This window comes from Prionailurus viverrinus, chromosome B2 (genome assembly GCF_022837055.1).
Source record: "Prionailurus viverrinus isolate Anna chromosome B2, UM_Priviv_1.0, whole genome shotgun sequence".
Classification (NCBI taxonomy): Eukaryota; Metazoa; Chordata; class Mammalia; order Carnivora; family Felidae; genus Prionailurus; species Prionailurus viverrinus.
Genome location: NC_062565.1, coordinates 66,786,523 through 66,813,843, shown reverse-complemented (window position 1 = coordinate 66,813,843; position 27,321 = coordinate 66,786,523). Strand labels below are relative to the sequence as shown.

Below are 27,321 nucleotides of genomic sequence, written 5' to 3'. Positions count from 1 at the left end.
GGTTGTTCAGCCGGTTAAGTGTCTTTCACCTCAGGTCAGGATCTCATGGTTCATGAGTTTGAGCCCCACATAGGGCTTTGTGCAGACAACTCAGAGCTTTGGTTTCTCTCTCTCTCTCTCTCTCTCTCTCTCTCTCTCTCTCTCTCTCAAAAATAAATAAACGTTTTAAAAAATTAAAAAAACAAAAAACAAAAAAGAACCCAGCAGTGGTAATGAAGTCTCACTATACAAGTAAATCGAGGAGGGGGTTAAGGCTCATGCAGCTGCTTTAATAAAAGCAGATGATTCATATTCGCAAACAAATAGTGCAAATAAGGCAGATGTTTCATATTTGCAAAGCAATGCATGCAGGTCTCAAAGACCAGTGACTGAGAAATCATAGGCCAAACACTAAAAGATTCACCAAACAACCCACAACAAAGTAAGTTGCTAAAAATGAAATTAAAATAGCAGTAATTTATCCAAGATTCCACTACAGGCAGGTGATGTCACACAGGATGAACTTTGCAGCATGGTCACATAGAGCCTGGCAACCAGAAACATTTATAAAATGTTGAATTCAATCCCTCGTAAACTCCAGTAACAAAAAAAGTTTACTTTATGAATAACACATTTTAGAAGAATCAAAAACTAGAATTATTCATATTTAACTAACAAAACATGAGCATTAATGGTTTAAAATTATAATCTGCTCTTGCCATGTCCCAAACTGCCCTCCCTTCTTGCCTTTCCCAAGACACCCAGATCTGAGTATCTGACTTAAGCTACAATAAGATAAAGAGTGTAAAAAACAAGACACTGTTTCATGGTGATATTTAGCACCTCTAGTAAAAGAAATATAAACAACATTTAGGTGATGTCAGAATTTGGCTTAATTTAAACAATGGGGTTATAATCTTGATATTTAAAACTGAAATACTACAGTACGATAATTAAATATCCAACCTTTATCCAACATTATGTGTCAGAAACTGTTCAAAGCCCTTTCAGATATTAACTTAGGTTAATTCTCACAACAACCGTATGATGGAGATGCTATCTAGAGGTAGCATCTTGAGGGATAATGACACTGGAACTCAGAACACGCCAAGTGCAAGGTCATACAGCTGGGAGGTATTGAAGCCAGAAATGAGCCAACTTCTATGACCGGACATAGCCAAGGTTTATGTGTCCAAAGCTGCTGTTTCCTGCTAGCTCACAGAACTCTTTCAGTGATTAATGTATGAAAAGTCCTCAGAACAGTACATTTTACGTGGCAAGCCCTCAATGAACAATAGGTATCACTCCATACTATGAGCATAGGATAAGGCTTTCTAACCATCCAATTTTTAAGAAAATATTTAACAAATTTAACCACAAAATTGTTCTAAACTTTTCCATGGCAAAACACACCATTAGCAAAGTTAAAAGATGATGAATTAGAAGAAAATATTTGCAACATGTAACACAGATAAATGGCTAATGTCCCTAATATTAACATATATTTTATATATATCTTTATATATGATTACTACATATCTACACATACATTTACATAAAGTATATTTTAAGTTTAGAGAAAAAAAGTAAAAATCCTACAGAAAAAAATGGGACAAAAGAAAAAAACAATTTCACACACACACAAAAAAGAGAGAGATGGACCTCAATATATGAGAAAATGTTCAACTTCGTAAGTGAAATGCAAATTAAAACTACATTGAGATACCATTTTTCACCCATCCTATTAGCAAAGATTCAAAAGTTTGACCACTCATTCCCTTGGGGAAGGCTGTAAGGAGACCAGTACCTCTTTCATTGCTAGAGGGAACTCAGAATGCACAACTGCTGTGTAAGGGCGTATCTATACCTTTTGACCCAATAATGCCACTTCTAAGATTCTACCCTGAAGATACACCTCCAACAATGCAAAAATATGTGCAGAAAATTATTCATTGCAGCATTATTTGTAATTGCAAAAATACTGGAAGTAGGTGCACCTGGGTGGCTCAGTTGGTTAGGCATCTTACTCTTGATTTCAGCTCAGGTCATGATCTCACAGTTCGTGAATTTGAGCACCCCATTGGGCTCTGTGCCAGAAGCCTGAAGCCTATTTGGGATTCTTTCTCTCTCTCCTCTCTCTCTCTGCCCCCCCCCTACATTCTATCCACCCACTTCCCACTCTCTCTCTTTCTCTCTCTCCTTCCCTCCCTCCTTCCCTCCCTCCATCAAAATAAATAAATAAACTTAAAAAAAAAAAAAAAAAAACACTGGAACTACCTACATGCCCCTGAGTTGGAGACTGATTGAATAAACTGTAGAACATATTCAGTGGAGTCTATGCAATTGTGAAAAAAAGATGAGGAGTAGGTCTCCGAACTTATAAGAGTGATTTCCTGGATGCACTATTAAGTGAAAAAGACAAAGTCTAAAATAGCATGTATCATATACTACCTTTTGTGTAAGAAAAAGAGGAAATAAGAAAAAATATGTATGTGTTCATTTCTGCAGAGAAAAAGAAACTAGAAATGAAGTTACCCACAAGGAGTTGGGAGAAGGGATACAAGAGGGAGAGATACCCCTTCACATATACCTTTTAGAATAAGTTTGACTTTTAGAAACATATTAATGTTCTACATATTCAAAAAATAAAACAAGTAAGAATAGAAAAAAAATGATAGGCATTATTAACACTACTTTAGCTCACTTCAACATGTTTTAGTCTTCATAAACGTTGAAAATAACATATCATATAATCTCTTTCTTTTTCAGAGGCAGAGTTCACAGAGAAGCAGAATAACTTTCTAGTGTTTACAAAGGAAATTAGCAAAAGAGTCCAAGACATTCTCCCTCAATTTCCAATTCAAGACTAAATCCACCAGATAGCAGAGTTTCACTGTGAACTCGATGTGACAGAGGAGGGGAGGAAAGGAGAAGGCAGGAGATGAGAGGAGGGAGGGATGGAAAGGAGAGGAGAAAGAAGAAAAGAAAATGTTCAGGACCCATCATCACTAAAGGAGGTGCCTCTGTGGGGAGAAGGACCAATTTCTAAAAACAGGACCATGTGCCTCCAAGCCCCCAAATCACATCAACAACTGCAGTTCCAAGTATGAGTTATTGTAAAACCAGTCAGAGAGATGAGATCATGCAGATGAGATCAGTGCTTATGGAAATTACCCCTCAGGTGGCTGACCTCCAACAGTCCCCATTAATATCAACAACTAACACCATTCCTCTCCTAGGGGCAGCCAGCGCAGAGGAGGGGGAGGACTCACAGACAATCTCTAGCTGTGGAGTATATTTCTTGAGCTGGCTTAGATGACCCTAGATTCCAAACCTCCAGCTCTGCTCCTATGGCAGAACAAAGAAGAGAATCAGAACCTAGAGAGAGGAACTTCTATGACTCTCCTCATAGGAATATCCTTTGAGGTTTCCTTCCTCACCTTAAACCAGCCATGCATCATCAGAGAACCCTCAGCTGCTTATCCTGAAGGACCCTGTTGACTTGGCTAGAATATTTACCATAAACACAACGATTCAACATTCAAGGGCAGTCAACTCAGAGACTTTTCATGATAGGTAAAAAAGGCAAAACTATGGTCTTCTCTAAAATTTTATGAGGAAATAGAAGTATTGCCCTAAGTTCCTAGTTTCATGAATAGCTCTTGAGTTAGAAAGCAATAGTTCAGTAGGAATTAGGAGATACTTCTCAAAACTAAAATACAGAAGAAGTCAAGAGTTGATAGGATAATGACCCAGGAACTATTATTTATAAAGGGCCAGACAAGATACATACTTACTGGGTCATGAATTTTCTTTGGAATGGCCATGAATGTAAAATATTTTTAATTTATCATAAGAAAGATGAAAACACTGTTCATAGAAACAAATAGAAAAAGACTCTAAACATAATGTGACTTGGTTTACCTCAAGTGTCAAAATTACATTTAAACAAAAGAAGTAAAATCAGCTCCTTGTAACTCTATCACTCACCTCCTCTGGTAAAAAGCTGATAAAAAACATTTTCTGTACTAAAAGAAAAGTAATCATCCTCAACACCCTTACTCTGTATGATACCGCACATGGAAAGTGCGAACTTACTTCCTGGATTGTTAGTTTTTCAGTGTCTTCACTATTGCCTCTAGCCGCTCTTGTGACGACCAGAAGCAGCATCAGAATTCTCAAACCTATTTTTCCCGTTTTTATGTCAATGGAAAAAATACGATGTGTTTTCAACTAGGCTTGGTCTGAGTCTACACTTGAAAAATAGAGCCACAGGCACTATGATTTAAATATCTGAGGAAAACAAGTGGTTTAAATCTCTAATTCACAGGATCTCTAATCCTTATCAAAAACAGTTTTTGTTTTATGGTTCTATTTTTTCTTTCTGACAGCAAAAGAGACTTCATTCAATGATGTAGCTGTTGTTTTGAACAAAAAAACAATGGGTTAGGTTACAAGGCTCCTGGGCCAAGCATGATTTAAGTAAAACAATGCTCTGTTCATAAATGACATTTAAATAATATAATCATAACTCATGCCAAAGCCACTTTAATTTCTTGAAAAATAAAAACAACTACGGTATATTTAAAGGACTTTGGCAAATGTGATGGCAAAAGAAAAAACAGTCTCTGAAATGAGACACTGATTTCATAATGAAAATCATTATACCAAGAAGCTTTTGTCCACTACTTTGAAATACAATTCAGTTCAGCATGTGAAATAATGTGTTTGGGGGAACTCCACTGTGTTGACTTCCATCAGCCACTTCGCCAGCTCAAAAGGTGAGCTGAAGCCATGGGTCCCATTTCCTAGCTAAGAAGAACCTGCCAAGGCCAGGTAGAACCTTTAGTGTTTATAAACAATCACTGAATTATGGAAGTACTTGAGAGATGTTCTGGGCCCAATCTCCACTTTAGGATGATGAACATAAAGCTCAAAGAAATTAATATTGACAGTAATTCATTCATCCAGTCTGTATTTATGGAGTTGCCTATATAGTGACACAATGGTGAGAAGATTAAACACGGTGCCCACTGTCAGGGAGCTTACCTTCTAGCGAAGGAGACACACAGATAACAGGCAAACAAGATAATTTTAAATAATGTTAAATGTGGTGAAGAAGGGGCACCTGGGCAGCTCAGTTGGTGAAGCGTCCAACTTCAGCTCAGGTCGTGATCTCACAATCTGTGGGTTCAAGCCCCGCATCAGGCTGACTGCTCAGAGCCTGGAGTCTGCTTCGGATTCTGTGTCTCCCTCTCTCTCTGACCCTGCCCTGCTCGTGCTCTGTCTCTCTCTCGCTCTCTCAAAAATAAATAAACATTAAAAAAAATTTTTTTTTGAAGTGTGATGAAGAAAATGAAATGGAGTCATATAAATGAGAGTTTCTTTTTTTATATATAATTAAGCTGAAAGCATTTTAATAAGCTGTATTTTGTATATTTATTCTGATATCTACAAATGTCCAAATACTTAAATGTATTTTCCAGTTAAATTACAAATGATACAAAAGGGGGTATTGAGTAAGAGTACCTTGAAATTTGTTGCTTTATTTTTTTAAGGTCTATTTATTTATTTTGAAAGGAGGAGGGGCAGACAGAGAGGGAGAGAGAGAATCCCAACACAGGGTTTGAACCCATGAACTGGGAAATCATGACCTGAGCCGAAATCAAGAGTTGATGCTCAACCAACTGAGCCATCCAAGCACCCCAAAATCTGTTGCTTTAAACATAAAATATACAATGCCTAAATGAGAGTTTCTAAATGGAAAGGAAAGGCCATTCTGAGGGAAATGCCACCTAAATGATGAGAAGGAGCCAAGCCATGGAAAGACCAGGGAAGAGGATCCCAGGAGAAGAAAGAGCAAGGTGAGAGACTCTGAAGCACCACGGGGCTGCGAGTGAGTGTTCCAAATGTAGCCAAGAGTGAGCCAAGGGAGGGCAGCCTCAGGCAAGGTAAGAGAGGGAGGCAAGGCCAGTTCACCCACTGGAGAACCCATTAAAGAATTTTAAGCAAGGAAGTGACATGATTTTAACATTTTCAAAACATCCCTTTTATTATATGGGGAGCCTGTATTGAAGGGGAGTGGGCATAGCAGAGAGGCTTTCCAAAGGGAAGCCACTGGAGTTGTCCAGGTGAGCAGTGACAGTATTTGAATGGAAGGAGACAGTGGAAGAATTTCACATTTGCTTTTGAGGCAGATGGACAAGACTTACTTGCTGACTGTGGAACCTAACTCCCTGGTGAGATGCAACTAACTATACTATGCCTAAGAGTTATTGGGTGTTTACTGTGTTAAAGTATGAAAATGTTTTATTTAACCTTCAAAACAGCCCCATGAAGTGGGTATTTTATTAGCCCTGTCTTATGGGTGGGAAAACGAGGCTGGGGGAAACCAGCCTAACATTACAATCCATAAAGCATATAAAATATGGAATTATGTGGCATTTTCTAAAATATTTTGCTTTATTTCATTAAATTATCCCAAAGAATATGTACCAAATTATAAAGCAACAGTCTAGTTCCTATGTACTTTCTGCTTGAAGTCAGTCACACCAAATTTTGAATACGTCAGAATCTTGTTTTCAAACAGTACAGAGTTAAATTATGATAATCCCAAATATTCTTCATCTCCTTTAATATAACCATTATGGCAATGTGTAAAATCTCATTTGTTTTTAGCATGGCACTGACTACCACAGGGAGCACTTGGTGCCACTTCCTAACCCTAATTATGATAGGACTTGAAAATATAAGCTCTTGTGTTTAAATACGAACGATCTACAAATACATGTATGAAGGAGGATAATTTAAAGTTTATTTATTTTTGAGAGAGCATGAGAGAGAACAAGTAGGGCAGGGGCAGAGGGAGAAGGAGACAGAGAACCCCAAGCAGGCTCTGCACTGCCAGCACAAAGCCTGACACGGAGCTCGAACTCATGAACCATGAGATCATGACCTGAGCTGAAATCAGGAGTCAGACGCTAAACCAATTGAGCCACCAAGGTGCCCCTGAAGGAGGATAATTTTAAATGGACAGCTCTGTCTGGAAAGAACCAATTGCTAGATCTTTGAGGACTTCCTGGAACACCTAACCACATTTGAGGCCTGCAGGGCCTGTCTCTAATCTGAGGGAAAATATACCACTATCTCTTTCCCCCACAGCAGCACCCACGTCACACCCCGCTCTGATTCCAGTCCCTGGCCCTCCTCAGTTTATCCTCTCATGCAGCCTATGGCTCCTGACTCACAACCCCCTTCCTCTCTCTTAGCCCTTGTCTGTGCCAGCCTACCCCAGGGAGAGCTTTGGACACTGGCCAGCTTTTCCTCTTCGCTCCCACATCTTAGAGCTCACTCTGGTCTAACCTGACACTTCAGATTCTAACCTTTGCTGTCTCCTTCCCTATAGGAGCCCACATTCCTCTCTTACTATTTTATCAGAAGCCCCATTGAGACCTCTTGCACATTGGCCATAGTCAAGCATCTTGGCCAATTTCTGGACCTTTTCCATCCTAAGCTTACTGCTTTTAACAACCTAAGAACATTGCAAAGTAAAGTTATCCCCTATAGGTCTGAGGAAGAGCATGAATTCCAGAACAAGATCACCTGGGAGTAAACAGGGGTAAGTTATGTAACCATCCTGTGCCTCAGTTTCCTCATCTGTAAAATGGTAGAAGTGGCAGTACACCCACCTCCTAGTGTTTTGGGAAGAAGTAAACGAAAACACTTGTAAAACATTTAAACAGGGTTAGTTATTACCATTATTACATAAAATTTTGTTCAGGATAAACACGTCCCTACATAATGAGGGAACCTGGAAGAAAAGCTCACATCAAAATAGTGTCTTTAAGCTTTCTAATTCTTAACTGTGGAGAAGTTAACAAAACCTAACAGCTGGCCTCTATTTGCATTTAACCCATTCATTCTAAAAAACAACAACAACAACAAAACACTTGGGAGTTTAAAAGGGTGGACTCGATTTTTTGATTATACTGAACAAGGATTTTTTTAGCATTTTGCATAAACCACTCTAATCCTCACGAGTTTGATGGCAGCAGGTATCCCAAATTGTAACGAGAGATAAACTCAGCCACACAGAGATTTGGCTAGAAGTTCCCTAACATGGAAAAGCAAAAGCGAGACTGAAACTTTGGGTGGTTGGCTTCTGGAGTATTTGAGGAAATAAAATTTACATTATTCTTGTTAAAAATGTTTTTGTTGTTCTCTAAGTATGGACTGTAAGAGCATGGACTCTCAGGCCAGGCAAGGAGTTCAAATCCCATCTCCGCCACTCACTTGCTACGTGACCCTGGGAAAGTTACCTTTCCTGTGTCTCAGTTTCCTCATCTGTAAAAATAGGGGGACAATACTAACACTGTGAGCATTAAATGAGGTATTAGGTGCAAAGGGCTTAGAACACTGCCTGGCACATATAAGCACTCAGCTAATGATAACTGTTGTTATTTGCAAGTTGCAGGCACAAAGCATCTGGTGTCTGGGAACAGACACCTCTCAAGGAGTCAGGGGAGAGTAATCCCCAGTGTGGCATTTTCTGAGGGGCCAGCAGGGCCTCCCCATGCAAACTGTTCCCTCCTAACTCCCACCTACTTGACACTTTAAATGCACTGAGAAGGTGCCCGCCCCATGACACCACATGTGTTTATGTACAGACTGTCTTCACTGAACAGAGAATTTCTTGAGAAGAAAGGCCCTGACCTCCTCTGTTTCCTTAGCAGTGGAACTGACACTGGCACTAACAGATGCTCCATAAATGTGGGATGAATAAATGAACAATCAGTCCTCTAGATGTTTAGTAGCTTTAAATCTTAGGCCCCTTATTAAAATACAAGCCCCTCTAGGGGGCGCCTGAGTGGCTCAGGTGGTTAAGTGCCATTACTTCAGCTCAGGTCACGATCTCACAGCTCATGAGTTCGAGCCTTGCATCTGGCTCCGTGCTGACAGCTCAGAGCCTGGAGCCTGCTTCAGGTTCTGTGTCTCCTTTTCACTGCCCCTCCCCCACTCACACTGTGTGTGTGTGTGTGTGTGTGTGTGTGTGTGTGTGTGTGTCTCAAAAATAAACATTAAAAAAAAAAAATACAAACCCCCCTAGACACTAACTCCTTAAACATGTTAGCAGCAATTTGTGACAATTACATCTTCCCATTGCTCATTCTTTTAGCACATTTCAGCACCATCTAGTCCTACAACCACAGAGCAAGGACAAATCACTTTATTCTGAAATATGGCATAGGGTGAACTCTGCCTAAAAAAAAAAAAAAAAAAGGTTTTACTAATAAAAGCATATTTCTAAAATGCTTACCTTGCCTCATAAATGAAAGGGCTTTTTCTTTTAAGTTTTCTGTCAGTTGTTTCTTTTTAGTTAGGTAATCCAAAACATAAATATTTGGAGCAAAATTTATCATATTCTGTTCACCACAGCCATAAGGCATCCGAATCAATGAGGCCAAGCCATTGATGGAAGAACCGAGGATATCCCCTGAAAGCACAAGATATTCAATACATTCAGCAAATACTCAATAACTGTACCTCCTGGTGGCAATGAGACTCCCATTAAGTACAGAAGGCATCGGACACTGAAGCAAGTTATTCCACTGCTTGGAACAGAGTACAAACATTACATCAAACTTTTAGGAAGACTGGCCAAATAACTGATAACACAGTGGCAATGAACTTGTAAATTATGTGACACATTAGACTCTTAGCTCAGTTAAAGATGTGGCATACACTAGGCAAAAAATAAGTTTAAAAAATAATTCTTGGACAAAAATATGTCAGGGATTGATCATCAGGAAACCATCATTTTTATATAGGAAAGGAATGTTTTATTAGTAGTATTCTTCACATAGCTAGAACCTCATTCTGATTTCTTACTAAGACACTATAAGATTTTTTTAAGGGCAAGGCTTAGAGTAGTTTTCACTGTGTTCTATTTAGCAACAACAAAGTAGAATTAACAAGTCAAAGTCTTTCAATGAATATCACAGTCAAAAAGGATTAGGAATATTCTTCAAAGTTAGTAATCTAAAATTAAACAAAATGCATGTTTAAGAGACACCTCTATCCAAATTCTAATACCATGACTAGGGAAACAAGTAAAAATTCAGAAATACAGAGGCTGAGTTCTAATTCTGACCCCACTGTGGTTGAGCTGTATAGAGAAGAACATTCTTCTGTCTATTATTATATTTTAGAAATTTACACCATTCCAAGTCCAAATACTTAGTGAGCATCTAATCCTAAAATAAAATTTTAAAAAATGAATCTAAAAAATAAAGCCCTCTTTTAAATGAATAAGCTGCAGCCATGCTAGCATATGATGTCTTAAAGTTGAGATGTTAACACCCGTTAACACGTTAACAGATGTTAACAGAAAAATAGAGGTTATATTATTACCACTTATGCTTTTATGGTTTCTAATATTTAAAATGAACATAAACTTAGATTCTCCATATTCAAAGAAGCAAACTAATATTCACACTAATATTCTGGGCTACTAAATAGATTTTTTTTAATAAATATCATATAGGACCACCTGGGTGGCTCAGTTGATTAACTTCAGCTCAGGTCAGGATCTCACAGTTTGTGAGTTTGAGCCCCATGTCAGGTTCTGTGCTGAAAGCTCAGAGCCTGGAGCCTGCTTCAGATTCTGTGTCTCCCTCTCTCTCTCTCTGTCCCTCCCCTGATCACGCTCTGCCTCTCTGTCTCTCTCAAAAATGAATAAACATTAAAAAGAAATTTTAAAAAATGTATCATATAAAAATACAACTTGAAAAGCCATTCTTTGCGCCACGGTTAAAAATCAAACCTCAACAGTATTTCAGTAACCAAAGATAGATTCATTCAATGTAAGAAGTGGTGGTATACATTTGAAATTCAAGTCTTCTTCCCTTTGTGTGTATGTGTGTGCATGCGTATTGCATCCCCTGTGTGCGTGCTGCACCTCCCAGCATCACAACACTGTGGGAGAATTTATTCCTCTAAGTAGAGAGCTTATTTAATTCTTCTTAAGAATTATACCCAAGGTGAACGAGCCCCATTTGGGGCTCCATGCTGTCAGCACAGACAGAGCCTGCTTCAGATTCTCTCTCTCTCTCTGCCCCTTCCCCGTTCTCTCTCTCTCTCTCTCTCTCTCTCTCGCTCTCTCAAAATAAATAAATAAATACTAATTTTTAAAAAAGAATTAGGGGAGCCTGGGTGGCTCAGTTGGTTGAGCGTCTGACTTCGGCTCATGTCATGATCTCACAGTTCATGAGTTCGGGCCCCACATCAGGCTCTGTGCTGACAGATCAGAGCCTGGAGCCTGCTTCGGATTCTCTGTCTCCCTCTCTCTCTGCCCCTCCTTTGCTTGCACTCGGTCTCTCTCTATCTCTCTCAAAAATAAATAAACATTAAAAAAAATTTTTTTTAAGAATTACATTCAAGGCTCCCAAAAAGTCCTCTATGGAGGGCTTGGTTGTTGGAGTTATAATGGAAAACACTACACCTACAGATGAGACTTAAAATAACTTCTGAAAAAGTGCCTTAGGTCCTGACATCTTGAAGACCTAACAAACTATTTACATTCGTTAATCTTCATTAATCTAAACATTTCCTTCGGTTATTTGTAAAGCACAACTATATAAACAAATCGTTTGTGTGGAAGCTCTGTTTAACAGTTGATGCAAAAACACACTTAGGTTGCCAGAAGGTGACTAGGACAGGGTGAAGTCAGTGGCTTGCTTCCTGTTATAAAGGTTATCTGTGTCCTGCACAGAGAACTGCTCTAGGCAAGAGAGCTCAGCGTTTGGTCATCAGAAGCACTTGCGGAGCCTTTTCAAAATATACACACCCTAACCATAGCTCAAGAAAGGCTGATTGCGTAGGTCAGAAGTGCAGCTCTTACAAAGCTCCACACAAGATTCTGATATTATCAGTGGTTGAAAGCCACAGAAGCCAGAAGCTCTGCCCTTAGAAATACTCCCTCCCCTGGGACCCCTGGGTGGCTCAGTAGGTTGAACGTCTGACTTCGGCTCAGGTCATGATCTCATGGTTTGTGGATTCGAGCCCCGAGTCGGGCTCTGTGCTGACAGCTCAGAGCCTGGAGCCTGCTTCAGATCCTGTGTCTGCCTCTCCCTCTGCCCCATGCCCACTCATGCTCTGTCTCTCAAAAATAAACATTGGAAAAAAAAATTTTTTTTAATTAAAAAAAAAAAAAGAATCCCTCCCTCAAGCCACATTATAAATGAGCGCTGCTAGTCAAAGAGTGATCTTCACACACATCAGAAGCATCAACATCAACTGGGAGCTTGCTAGAAATGCATAATCCAAGGCTCCACCCCAGGCCTACTAAACCAACATCTTCCTTTAAACAAGATCCCCACGTGGGGCACCTGGGTGGCTCAGCTGGTTGAGGGTCCAACTTTGGCTCAGGTCATGATCTCACAGCTTGTGAGTTCAAGCCCTGCATCAGGCTCTGTGCTGACAGCTCAGAGCCTGGAGCCTGCTTCAGATTCTGTGTCTCCCTCTCTTTCTGCCCTTCCCACACTCACGCTCTGTCTCTCTCTGTCTCAAAAATAAAGAAACATTAAAAAAAATTTTAAACAAGATCCCCACGTGATTCAGATGCACACTGAGATTGAGAACTGGTCTAGGTAGAACACATATCTGCTAGTCTTTCTACTGTAATCAGTAGTTGGTACCAACTAAAAACTTTAGCAACCTCTTCTCATTAGGACTAAATTAGAAAATACATCTATAATAGATAACAAATGTGTTATACACACACACACACACACACACACACACACACACACACACATATACACATAAACCTGGAGTCATGGCAATATATTGTATTCTTACCAATTGCAGTGATCTGAACTCTTTCACTACCACTCACTGTGTTGGGAGGAAATGAGAAACTCAAAGTTTTCAGGGGAGTTTGTAATTTGTGGACATCCAAGTCTAACAAGATGGATTGTGAATACAATTTTTCTATTCCTTCAGCCTGTTGGAAAAAAGGAACACGATTAACATGGTCTCCACTCATCCGTCTACAGAGAGGTTTATGCAAATAAGATGAACATCTTGCCTGCAGTGTCTGCACTATGCGTACATTAGGTAAATACCTACCGTTTTTGATTCCTGCTTCAAATCTGTTAATAAATGCTTACTTTCTAATTAAAGTAGATAAAACATTTCATGAAATAGCAATTGAGAGGTGCCTGGATGGCTCAGTCGGTTAAGCATCCAACTTCAGCTCAGGTTATGATCTCACAGTTCGTGAGTTCAAGCCCCATGTGGGGCTCTGTACTGACAACTCAGAGGCTGGAACCTGCTTCAGATTCTGTGTCTCCCTCTCTCTCTGCCCCTCCCCCTCTTGCATTGTCTTTCTTCCTCTCTCTTAAAAATAAACATTTAATAAAGTTAAAAAAAAAAAGAAATAGCAATTGAAATGATAAAGGAGAAGATGAAAAGGTAATGATAAAAACTCTCTGAGGTAAATCCTATTATTATCCAAAGAGAGATTTAAAAAGAGAGAGAGAGATCAAACTCCTTGCCCAAAGTCACACTTGACAGAGCTGGCATTTGAACCTAGGGCTGTCTCACCCCAGGACACAAGTGCTTACCCACCAGGCTGAGTTTTTCTGCATAATGCCTTCTCTAAAGAAAAATCTACAAAATTGCTTCTAACTATATATTCAAAATACATACAACTGTAGATTCAAAATCTACATATCAACTTGGCATGATTTTTTTTTATTTTTTTAATGTTTATTTAATTTTAAGAGAGAGAGAGAGACAGAGTATAAGCAGGGGAGGGGCAGAGACAGAGAGGGAGACACAGAATCTGAAGCAGACTCCAGGTTCCCAGCTGTCAGAACAGAGCCTGACACAGGGCTCGAACCCACGAATCATGAGATCATGACCTGAGCCGAAGTCAGACGCTTAACTTACTGAGCCACCCAGATGCCCCTCAACTTGGCGTGATTTGATAGGACCCTAATGTAAAACAGTTTGTAAATGTAATTAATTGACTGCAAAAGAGATTTGCTATATAGACATATCTTAAATTTGAAGAGGAAATGGGTGATTACTTCCAAAACATATTATGTATCTTTACACACAGATGAGATAACAATTAGACAATACCAGGGTGGAGGAGATGACCTACTAGATCTTGCCAACAAATTTAACCAAGAGAAAAACCATCTTCTGTTTCCTTTTTAATTATATATTTCCGTTTCAATTATTCAAGACTTCAAACATTTACCTTTACTAAAATCCTCTGGGTGACAGCATCAGAAGCAGCAGGTGAAATGGCCGTGACTGTGATTGGAATTTCCCCCAGGTGTGTTGGCTTGACTGGGAAAACAACAGTTGCCCCATCCTCACTGGGAACCAGAATGGTCTGCTGGTGTCCGGTCGCATTTATTTCATTTAGAGCCATTAGAATATCAAATTTGTCACTTTTCTCAATGATTACTTGAACCTGGAAGGAAAATTATCAAAAGTTTTGTATAATAAACGCTCACAAGTAAAGTGTTGCTTTAACCACATCAAGTGCTATTAAATCCATGAGGCTCAAGACTGGAGAAATAGGAGACAGAGATTCAGCCAAGAAGAGGATGAGAAGGTTATCAGGGAAAACTTCATTTTCCTATGTTCTCCTCATCCACTTCAAGACTTGTGGGAAAAGGGCACTCTTCGGTTCCATTTCTAACATTAAACTCCCACTAACATTAAATTCTGTCATCATCCGAAGGCTTTGAGTGGGAAGGATGTGCCCAGAAAGGTTATTTCATGTCACAGTATTGCCACAAGCCTGATTTAACTGCATCATCCTAGGACACTGGTCCCATTAGAAAAACCTAAGACAAACAGGATGCAGGGTTATTACATCTATTGAGAGTCTTGGCTAAAATTATCCCAAGGAAAGAATGATGCAGACATCAGTCCTAAAGCATATGTTGGTTGTAAACTTGTGTAAAGTCTGTCAAAGTTGCCAGTCTTGCCAAGGATGGCATTTATCTAGGCCTTACACTTCATGAATTGTTTTCCATTTATTTTCTCATCTTTTTCTCAAAATACTTTCTGTAGCAACAAGAATTATCATTCCCATTTTACATTAAGTTATTTGCTGGTAAGGGGTAGAGTGGGACATCGAATCCAGGCCTTCTGATTCCAGATCTTCTGCTCATTTCAAAGTACCATTGTTGACTACGTTAAAAAGTACAATTTAAAAATAATTTACAAACATAGTGCTTAATGAGATTGTGGCATTTTCACTTAACGAAGTTAATAACATAGTCCTACTTACTCTGGGGGGAAAGAATTAATCACTTGGTTAGCACTACAATGGGCACAACACAAACGGTGGCCTAAGCCTGCCTTCCAGGGAACTGACTAGCTAAGGAAACATTAGGCACATGACTCAAAACACAAAGCCTTGTTTTGAATATGTTGTATTCAAAACAAAATACATTATAAAAACATGGAAACAACCCAGAACAGAATGGGTGAGGAAAGATATCCTAGTTTTATGCCAGGTCTTGAGAGGAATAAGTCAAGGAGCACAGAATGGCAGTGCAAAGGGGCAATGCCTCTAGATGTGGGGAAGGCTGGGAAACAGCACAGGGAGTCAGGAAAGACACAGACCTGCCTCACATACATTAAGGAAGTCACGTGGCTCAAGTAGAAAACATGTGCAAGAAATTAAGAAAGAAAGGACAGACACACTAATACAATCCTTAGACATTAATAAGTAGAAGAAATTACTGACAAAGTGTGTTTATTTTCAATCTCTCAGAAATGTATAAAATGCTTACATGCCCAGATGCCCAAACATTAATAACCCTGTGTGTTTTCTCCATTTTTTTCCTGAAGTGTGAATGATTAAAAAACTTTTAATACATTACCTCAGTGGCATCTTTCAAATAATTGAATATGGTTACTTCCAAAGCAAATTCTTCACCTCTGATAACAGAGTAGGGAAGATTCAAAAAAATGAAAAATGGCTGGAAGGCTTGTAGCTGGAAAAAACACAATGAATACATATTTTATTGAAGTCAAAATGCTTCATATTACATGCAATTAAAAGTAAATCTCACAAAACCTATGAAGCCTATAATTTCACATAGAAATGGCCACTTGCCTATCAACAGAAAACAAACAGCAACTTACCCCAAATGAATGATGATAAACTGATGTGGCTTATGGTATTTAACATATTAATCACTACATTTTACTAAATGCCTACCAGGATCCAGGAACTTTTTTTTTTTATCATTTTATTTTATTTTATTTTCATCATGATAATCGGTGTACTGTCTAATCCTCACCCCCTACTACCCCATCCTCCCACCCATCACCCCTCTGGTAACCATCTGTGCTATAGCTAAGAGTCTGTTTCTTGGTTGTCTATCTGGTTTTTTTTTTTCCTTCACTCATTTGTTTTGTTTCTTACATTGTACATATGAGTGAGATGATATGGTATTTGTCTTTCTCTGACTCATTTGACTTATCATTATACTCTCTAGCTCTATTCATGTTGTTGCAAATGCCAAGATTTCATTCTTCTTTCTGGCTGAATAATATTTATATATATACACACATATGTACACATATACCACATCTCCTTTATCCATTCATCTATCAGTGGACACTTGGGTTGCTCCCATAGTTTGGCTATTGCAAATAATGCTGCAATAAACATGGGAGTGCATATGTCCCTTTGCTTTAGCATTTTTGTATTGGGGGGGGGGGTAAATATCCAGTAGTGTGATTCTTGGATCATAACGTTCTATTTTTAGTTTTTTGAGGAACCTCCATATTGTTTTGCACAGCCAAATTGGCTGCACCAATTTGCATTCCCACCAACAGTGCAAGAGTGTTCCGTTTTCTCCACATCCTTGCCAACACTTGTTGCTTTCTTGTATTGTTGAATTTAGCCATTCTGACAGGTGTGAGGTGATAGTTCATTGTAGTTTTGATTTGCATTTCCCTGATGATAAGTGATGTTGAGTATCTTTTCATGTGTCTCCTGGCCATCTGTAACATCTTCTTGGGAGAAACAGCTGTTTATGTCTTCTGCCCATTTTTAATTGGATAATTTGGTTTTGGGGTACTGAGTTTATCAGTTCTTTATATATTTTGTATTTTAACCCCTTATAGGATATGTCATTTGTAAATATCTTCTCCCGTTCAGTAGGTTGCCTTTTAGTTTTATTGATTGCTTCCTGCACTGTGCAGAAACTTTTTACTTTAATGTGGTCCCAACAGTATATAGGTACCTTAACGCACATATTTTACAGAAAAGAAATCTGAAATTCAGATATATCTGAAACGAGTACAAGATCACATTGCTAGTAAATGAAGGAACCAGAAATGGATCCCAGAATGTCTGATGCCAAAGTCAAGCTCCTGACCTACTGTGCTATAATGACTCCACCAAGTGGCCAAATCAAACAACCCCTGTTTTAGACTCGTGGAAAGTCTAGACGATGTTCTGCTTACTACGTTCTAACATATACATGCACATGTACTTCCTCATTGGTGACCCAATTCTGATACTGTTGGCCAAATCCTTCATGGGAAGCTGAACCCCTCCCTTGCCTCTGAAAGCAGCCATTGATTAATTTAGGCCGATGGTTGTCACTGGCAGCAGTAATTTCCTCTAGAGGTTTACTTAGACATTTGTGAAAGTGTCTTAGATTGCCACAATGATTGAGGGGCACCATTGACACATAGTGGGTGAAAGTCTGTAACGCTCAGGACAGAAGAACTGTCCCCTGTCCCCCATGATTCTTGAATATCTCTTCAGACATTCATGTAAAGTACCTTCTTGTAATGACCTGAACTTCAAACCTAATTCCAACTTATATATGAACCCAAATATTGGAAATATATTGCATTTCTCAATACACACTGAATTTTTCATAAATACAGCTATTTTATAAATCAACAGAAGACTGCCCTTTGTTTTGTTTGTAACTTTAACAAAAGTCGTTCAGTTTCAGAAACCGACATCACCACAGGCAGTACTACTCAAGGTGTTTGAGCGGCTGAAACAATACCTGTACATCAAACTTGATTTGCAGCTATTACACACAGGGTGATTCCATGCCTGGAGTAAACAGTTAAATATGTATGACTCTTAGTGCAGCTATGACTGACAACTTATATACTGTAATATGTATTACTTTATTACAGATTACTTTCCTTTTATTTCTCAATATTTCACTTAAGGCATCATATGGATTTTTTTAATTGAGTATGTAAGTATACTACATTTTCTATGACTTGCATTGTAGATGGTAAAGGGGAAAACAAAATATCTGTTATAAAAAGGGGGCTTCAGGTATGACAGAGGTGAGAACTACTGGTCTAAGACCAAACATGTATATTCCTCTCGCCAGCGACTGGGTTAGGAAGTCACATATGCTGCAATCTGACCAGAAATGTGAAGGCATGTCTTCTAGGGGACATCTTGAGAAGTTCTGCTCATCCTTATCAGAGGGACACACAGAAACCCTCTGTCTTCTGGCCTTTGGAAATGGTTGGATTCAGTCAATAATAAACTTTTTATCCAAATCTTAACATGGATGGAACACATTTAGGAGTTCAATACAGCTCACATTCTAAAGTAAACAACTAATAACAAACAAAAAGGAAAAGCCAAGGCACCTCTAAACACTGAGCAACATCATAAGCAATTGTTTTTTGAAAATCCATTGAAGAGTGGACACTATTTTTGCTTTGGGTACTTTAACATTTATAAGCAGCTCTTTCATATACTACCTCCACTGGAGTCCTGGTTAGTCCAAGACCTAAGTCCTCAGAGATCACAAATGCGGTAGCCACCCAAGAAGTGATAGAATCAGGCACGGTAACTTCAAAGTCTTGGTAAATCTTGGAACTAAAGTCAAGATAAAAATAAAAATCACAACCCCGAGAACTGACACATTTCCAAAAAAGTCAACATAACCTAAACCATTTTTGGAAGAGTTTTAGTTTTCCAAATTGTTTGCCTATCTAAATTTTTTTGAGTGAGCATGAAACAGCAGATCCCAAATTCTCAAGGACCAGGTCATTTAACAAGGCCATAACACTGCATCCTGACTCGTATTCCATTAAAAGCTTTCAACAATGTTTACACTTTCAGAATGACCATGATTTTCATAAATGTACAGATAATAAATACATATTTTCAAATTTAACTTGATTTATTTCTGTCAATTTACATGAAAGTTTCCCTCTGTATCCTGGTCATGTATTTGTGTGTGTGTGTTTTGAGCTTTGACTTGTGTCTTATTTCAAGTTTCCATACATGGCTGACTATAAAATATATGCATATTTCATGATTCATCTGCTCAGTCATCAGACCAGATAGCACAGGGTTTGTCAACTAAGCTGAGTCCCTCCACCACCTGTGCTGCTTCTCCCTGTGGCTCACGGGGATGTTTTACAAGGAGCTACAAAGCAGAGAGAGTAATCGTCAGTACTTTCACCCCAAGGCAACGTGTACTCTCAGCAATTTTCTCAAACAAGAACCATGAGACTCCAAGGAAGTTCAAAACACCCTTCGTTAGAAGAAGGTCTATCTTCTCCTTAATGATACTCTCACTGCCCAATTTGCATGTGGCTTTATTATATACTACATTTAAATACACTAAATATCATTCTAAGATAAAAAAAAAACCTCTTGGTCTATTTAGCTTTAACCACAATATGTTTGCACTTAAACATTAGAAAGAACACAAAACTTGTTTAAAAATAACACTAAACAAAATATATATAAGCAAAGAACATGATAAATCTTTACCCCATGTTGGTGTCTAGCCAAATCCAAGTCTCTGGAAAATGCTTTCTGACACGTGGATCGCTAACCGAAGAGAAGTCATGGAAATCTACCAAGTATCCTTCATTTTCCTCCACAAACCTCTCGGCAAGTTCTGCGCTGTCATCTAAAAATCAACATCGGCAACTGTTAGGAAAAAAGTCCCTGTAGAGAATGATTATAAACTCAGTCCATGGAATTGCAGCACCTCTCAGCTGAATGGGACTTTAGAGCTCATCTTATCCAACCTTCTCGTTTTACAGATGAGACACCTGAGACCCACAGAAGTCAAGTGACTTACCCAAGGCCCTGTGGCCAGTTACGGCAGCGCCAAAACTTAAAAAAAAACAAAAAAAAAGTTTCCTGCCCATATGGCCAACACCTAAAAAACTACTTACAGTGCAGTTGCTAAAAAATAAGTTAAATCACATTTTTAAAGTTACCTTCAATTTCTCTATTCTTTTTAGCTCCCTAGTGCCAGTTGCCAATGGCTATCCCAGCCATAAGATGCCACAATCATCCTGTTTACTAACTTAAAAACAGCCATGTTGCCATACAAACTCTGGGTTACCTACTTCTATTTTTTCAACTTTTCTATAAGTCTATAATTATTTCAAAATAAAATGTAAAAAAAAAAATAGACTACAGTCATTACCAGGGATACAAAGATGAATGCAGGGAGCTTCTTCACTCACAGTCTATTGGAGGAGACAAATAGAAAACTGTAGTAAACATGTTAAGAGTGACACAGACATATAAAAAATGCCTATTGTGCACAATAATGGCTGATTTTATCCAAAATATGAATGATGAAAATAGTGTGGCTAGGGGAAAAAAATTCATTTTGCAGGGGTTTTGGAGTTTTTTTATTCTGTTTTCTTTAAGTCTCCAGTTAAAGAGTACCCCACATGGGAAAGGGACACAGGGCAGGTAAGCTAAGCACAAAAGCATGTCCCGAATATGACAGTGAGTATTAGGTAAGAGGGGCGTAAAATGAGAAGAGAAAGAATGGCTAAATCCAGATATTAAATATCCAATCTCCCATGCTGAAACTTAGATTGATCCTTTAAGCAATCTTGACCTATTGAAGGTTTTAGAATAAATTAGAAACATGATCCAGCCCACAGCTCACGTTTTATAATGATAACTCTGGCATCAGTGTGAACAATGGTTTAGAGCTGGAGGAAATAAAAGGTGGGCAAAGCAGGTAAGTTAGGAAGTTATTACAATAGTCAACGAGACACTGACAAGGGCCTGAAGCAAGGAGAGGAGAGGAAGAATAGTCTCAAGAGATGATTCCGCCCTGCCTCTTGGGTGGATGACTTCTGTGTATGCCCATGGCATGCTGACTCCCCCCACCCCAGTCCTCAGCACACTCTTCTATATATTGTTTCGCCCCACTAGACCAAGTTGAAATCTCATTGCCTCGTACATACTAGGCATGCAATTAATATCATCACTATCCATTAAATAATGAACGAACGAACTGGATCTGAGGAATAAAATAGTAGGTAATTGCAGACTTATAAGTGCTAAACATGTGTCATACAATTTAAATGTTTTTGAATTTAACATCATAATACCCCTGTAATACCAATAATATTATTAGCACTATATTTCAATTGGAGAGTTGAGGTTTAGAAAGGTTAATTGACTTTCTCAGTGTCAAAACACCAGAACTTAAAGGCAGAAGTATTTGATGGCAATCCTTTTCTTAACTACCATGTTATTCCACATCTGACAGAGAGGAAGGAACTAAGGATGTGTTGTGGGTTTCTGATTTAGGCATCTAGGTAAATGATGATTTCATTAACATAGGTCTGAAATTATATCAATTCAAGGAATCACATATCAATAAAATTATATTAAGGAAAAGCAAGGCTGTAAAGGAAGAGAAGATCATAAACTTGGCTTGTGACATACTGAATTTAAGGTATTTGTGGGATGCAGAAACAGAGCGGTAAGATAAACAGTCAAGATGTTCCAGAGTTTGGGTTAATGAAGAAGATGTCAGGGAAGGACAAGGAAGTAGGGAAGAATGCTACCAAACTGAATAATCATGGTGGTCCAGGCCAAGTACTGGAGGAAAGTGAAAGCAGAAGGAGCCAATAACCCAGAATAACCAGAAGTCAAGACCAAGGAAGATATTTGGTCTCTAGTAAGGACAAAGAAGGCATTCAATAGATTTAAGGGAGTGAGTGAATAGGGTAGAAGGATAGGCATTTGAAATGTTAAAAGTAAAGCAGTGTTCCAGTGATAACGTGACCTTGAGTAACTACTGATGCCATAGTGCTGACTGCAAGATACATTATGTACTTAGGAACCCTGATCCAGAAGAGAAGCAGAAAAATGAATGCCAGTCACTTAAGAAGGTTTCTAGGGACACAGTATGCTAGTAGGAGGATCAAATTTCTTCTGTTAAACAGTGGGGAAAAAAAGGTAGAAGAAAGTTCTTAGGAAATGTAAAGGATACAATAAGTATTACTAACAACAGAATGAGTATTACAGTGGAAATCAGGATTTGATAAGTTAAGGATGAAAAAAGATGGGTAAAAGCAGATACCAACAAAGAGAGAATGGAAAAAGATTGCTTAGAAGGTGTCTAGGATGGATTGTTACATGAAGAAAGCTAACCATACCATATTATCTTTAATACATAGAAATCATAATGACTTCATAAAATTTTTAATACTATAAAATGATCTTTTTGCTTCAGGACAGAGGCTCGGGTATCCTGTAGTGTCAAAAATCAGCCCAAAGCTGGAGAGCCTGGGGCTTAGTGTGGAGTAACTGAGAAGACCTGACAGGAATAGGGAATCCGGGGATACAAGTTGTGACGGCCTTACAAGATGATATTAGCATAATGTTACCTAAAGGAAAAGAGAACAACTCCTGGAGTTAACCATTCTCATTTCCACACTTCCTTCAGTCAAAACATTTCACTTTCCTAAGCACTCTTATTATTAGTTGGGTAGCAACTCTATTTAGCAACACAGGGAACTAGGATGTATAGATGTGACCCTGCTCAGGAAGAACTCAGACTGATGAGACATGCACGTGTGCAGGTGCATGCACTCACGCATGCTCACTGCATGTACCAGCATACTTATGGCATCTGGGTTATATTCTAGGTGAACATGCGTGTGTGTGTGTGTGCGCACTGCATATACCAGCATACTTATGGCATCTGGGCTATATGCTAGGTGAACATCAAAATGCCAGAGAACAAAAATGTTTCAAAACTATGTTGTTCCTTTTATCTAATTCCAAAATAACAGCACAGTTTGCAATACAAATTGGAAGCATAGGCTCTTCCAATATGCCCCAAAAAATAACCATTTCAAACAACTACAAGGGAGCAAATGGAAATCTAGACAGAAGCCCAGACAAATATTCCATGTCATGGCTCAAATGTACATTAAACTCCAAAGACTTTAGGAAAAGAGAACAGAAAATGAAATCACAATATCCATATCCATTAAACCAGAAAGCATCCATACTTATAAGTAATTTTAAATACCTGAGATGAAAGACTTAAATACTTTGAAAGCACATTGCTAGGTTCTACTTACAAACACCATCAATGTAATCCTTCATAAGGTTTGCATCTGTCAATACCCAGAGGCCACATTCCTAAAAAGAATAATTTAAAAAATTTTTTAAATAAAAGTTTAAATGCTTTGTAAAATGTCACAGCAGTCTTCTATACTCTTAATTCACTCTTGTTCATTTGTTTTTATGCAGACATGAAAGTTTTGTGTTTTTTTGACTCTATCTCATTTTTGAGAATTTAGATACATACATGAGCATTCTCTCTCTCCCTCTCATACACAGATACAGATACACACACACACACACACATACACACACACACATTTTCCATTTGCTTTTAAAATTGGAAGGATGATTATCTTTCCATTTCAAATTATATTTATATAACACTATACTTCAACAACACATTTAATAAAAGGTTAATCAGATAATTAATTCTGAAGGTGTTTGCAATAGTAAAAGATATTAATATCTTTCCAAATTATATAATAAGCTAAACATACCTGAAAAACTGCAAAAGAATTCATGAACATGCCTAAATAATACCCTGTGTTATAGAGCTCCAACTCATGGACCACCTAAGGAGAAGATAAAATATGTGGAATGAATTGATTTGTATCATACTGTTCTGCCCTCTGTAATATTTCTTGTATGTTACTTAGATAACACACAGCCCACATGCTTATCTAATTTGAAAGTGACACAAATGGAACAATAACAAATATTTGAGTGCCTTATTCATGATTCAATCAGCTAAAACTACATTGATTCTTTTAACTTATTTTCACTCTGTTCACTAATCCAGAGTTCCTAAGAAATGTGGGCTTGAGGTTTGCTCAGAAGGAATTTAAATGTCAATTCCTAAACCAACACACAGGGGTCAGCATTGAAAACAACCCATACTTCTGGCAGAAATAAATGGGTTAAATTTGATGGTTAATATAAGTTCTGCAAATGTCACTTAACTACATTTTCTTAAATAACAAAAAGAGATAGTTTACAAAAAAGAAATGTAAATTATTAACAAACAGAAAAAATATTCAACCTCATTGATAAAGCACTGCAAATTATAACATCAATGAGATAGTTTTTTCAATATTGAGATATTTACATAATCACATTAGCAATGTTATTTTTTTAAGAGCAGCACTCATTACTAGCAAGAGAGAGTAAAATAGGCTAAAAGACTGAGTAAAGTTGGCAGCTCCCAAGAGATAAACACAGATTAGAATATGACCTAGCAATTCTATCCCAATGTATATGCTGAAAAGAATAGGCACTCAGATATACATGTATGGCCAATGTTCATTGTGGCATCAGTCACAATAACCAAAAGATAGAAACAACTTAAACGTCCATCAACAGAAGAATGGATAAGCAAAATGTGGTATATACATCAAATAGAATATTATTTAGCCATAAGAAGAAATGAAGTTCAGATACATGCTACAACATGGATGAACCTTGAAAACATTAAGCTAAGTGAAGTAAGGCAGACACAGAAGAAAAAATTTTATATGATTCCTCTTATATGAAATGTCTAGACTAGGCAAGTTCATAAAGACAAGTAGATTAGAGGTGGCTGCGGCTGGGAATAGGGGGAAATGGGAGAATTATCACTTAATGGCTACAGAGTCTGTCTGGGGTAACAAAAAAGTTTTAGAAACAGATAGTGATGATCGTTGTACAAGATGAAAGTAATTAATGCCACTGAACTGTCTTTCAAAAATGGTTAAAATGGCAAATTTTATGTTACATACATTTCACCACAATAAAAAAAGTTAAGATATTATACAGTTTGGTAACTATTTCAACCTATCTCTCTTATTTACATTAGCATTAACTAGACAAATTAAGACAAAGGCAGGAATACAAATCATGAAAGAGTCTAAGTGCAAGTTTAAAAAACAACCACGTTTGGAGCCCCTCAGTGGCTCAGTTGACTGTCTGAATCTTGATTTCGTCTCAGGTCATGATCTCGTGGTTTCGTGATTTCGAGCCCCGCATCAGGCTCTGCACAGGCCGTACAGAGCCTGCTTGGGATTTTCTCTCCCCCTCTTTCTCTGTCCCTTCCCCACTCACGCTGTCTCTGTCTCTCTTAAAATAAATAAATAAAACTTTTTTAAAAAAATTTAAAAAAAACCCACACATTTAAAATCAAACACCTGGAGCACCTGGGTGGCTCAGTCAGCTCAGGTCATGATCTCGCGGTTCGTGGGTTCAAGCCCTGCATCAGGCTCTGTACTGACAGCTCAGAGCCTGGAGCCTGCTTCGGATTCTGTATATCCCTCTCTGTCTGTCCCTTCCCTACTCACACTCTGCCTCTTTCTGTCTCTCAAAAATGAATAAACGTTAAAAAAAATTAAAATCAAACACCTGCATCCACTTTTTTTGCCACACTAACAACAACCGCAACTACATCCATGGTAAGCAAACACGGTGCTAGAACAGGCACCGAGAAGAAAACAACAGAAGGAGAAAACAGAAAATTTCATAATATCTCAACAAGCTGGCAAATACAACCAGTATATAGTCCAACTATAGACAATGGAGCCAGAGCCAGACATAATGGAGAGAAAAGATTTTAGTCCCAAGACTCAAACTCTGCTATAGGACACAAATGCATGCAAGATCACCTTCCCCTGACACTCAGGCATGAATCAATGGAATTATCAAGAAGAAACATCTATCTCAAAAAGAAATCCTCGTTTTCTCACTGGCTCAACAAAAAGGCATTGCCAACGCTGGAGCAAAGGCTGATGTCTGAAAATCATTTCTGGAATATCTAGCACACTTAAATTTTCCCAAAGTGTTCAAGAGTCTCTCAGCACCATGTATAAATTTAACAAGAACGAAAGAAACCAAAATGGTCTATTACCACAGGCTCCTGATGCTCTTCTCCAGAGCCAACTCTGAAGAAACAAGAAAAGCAAGTAGGAAACTTGGATGAGTGGTATGAGAAAAGCCTGAGAAGAGTAAAAGATAACTTTAACTGGTGTGTTGGGAGGAAGTGGGTGGCAGAAAGCTGCTAGCGGCTGTCTGGAGAAAAGATTTTTTAATTCTGCTCTTGCTTCTTTCCAGGAAGCAGCCTTGGGACAATCATTCCTTGCATTTTCACTGCCAAAATCAGCAGCTGCACCAGCAGCCTACACTGCCTGTGTAAGGGTCAGGAAGATAATACCAGGTCAACACCTCTGCTTTTCTGGTGGAGAAACTGAGGAAAACACGTGGACAGACCCATGGCCACAAGCACTCACTCTTCCTCTGCACTCCAAACCCTAAAAGCTGGTGGATCATGACCCCAAAAAACTGCCTTTTCTTGGTGATGCTTTTCCCTAAGAGCTTAAAAGTGAAACATTGAATAAAAGCCAGCAGCACACAAGGAAGATCAAGAGTAGTTCTCTAGTCTCTGAAGCTTGACCCCTCCCCCTCTTTAAACTCACAAGACTTACACAGATTGGAATGGGGTGTTCATCCTTCCCCAATGGACAATATCAGAACAGCTGCCAAATCAACTACATCCAAAGAGTATGACTTCCATAAAAAACATCCAAATGGACAACACGTAACATATGATGTGAAATATTGAAAAGGCCAGCTCAAGATTTTAAAATAAACATGGCAGATAGACATAAGGAGATAAAGGAAAATATTAGCAATATAAAACAAGAACGAAAGATAAGAACCCAATGAAAATAATATACATTAAAAATATAATAGCTGACATAAATAACCCAATATAAGAAATCAAAGGAGGATAGATACAACTGATAGATGATCAGGGAGCAGAGTCAACTGTGGAGCTCTCTCAAAGGAAAAAAGGAAAGTCAAAAAGATAGTGAACATAAAACAAAAAGCTAAGAGATATGGAGAATGGAAGTAGACGTGCCAATCACTGAATAACAAGAGTCTCAGAAGAAGAGAAATGGAGAATGAAGAAATAAATGAAGAAATAA

The 27,321-nt window shown here is 38.4% G+C and overlaps 1 protein-coding gene across 3 annotated transcripts in view; it reads right to left on the bottom strand.

The window, feature by feature from the left end:
* CD109 (CD109 molecule) overlaps positions 1 to 27,321 on the bottom strand; it is a 144,413-nt gene that overhangs the window by 34,490 nt on the left and 82,602 nt on the right. For all 3 annotated transcript variants that reach the window (XR_007152347.1, XR_007152348.1, XM_047859773.1), the window contains exons 16-23: positions 23,869 to 23,943; positions 23,386 to 23,446; positions 19,799 to 19,940; positions 18,775 to 18,892; positions 15,894 to 16,007; positions 14,249 to 14,467; positions 12,838 to 12,982; positions 9,296 to 9,472 (exon numbers count right to left, since the gene is read on the bottom strand). Coding sequence is in view for 1 of the 3 variants with exons in the window: in XM_047859773.1 (XP_047715729.1) it covers positions 9,296 to 9,472; positions 12,838 to 12,982; positions 14,249 to 14,467; positions 15,894 to 16,007; positions 18,775 to 18,892; positions 19,799 to 19,940; positions 23,386 to 23,446; positions 23,869 to 23,943 (1,051 nt within the window). In the remaining 2 variants the exon portion in view is untranslated. The remainder of the gene's footprint in view (positions 1 to 9,295; positions 9,473 to 12,837; positions 12,983 to 14,248; positions 14,468 to 15,893; positions 16,008 to 18,774; positions 18,893 to 19,798; positions 19,941 to 23,385; positions 23,447 to 23,868; positions 23,944 to 27,321) is intronic.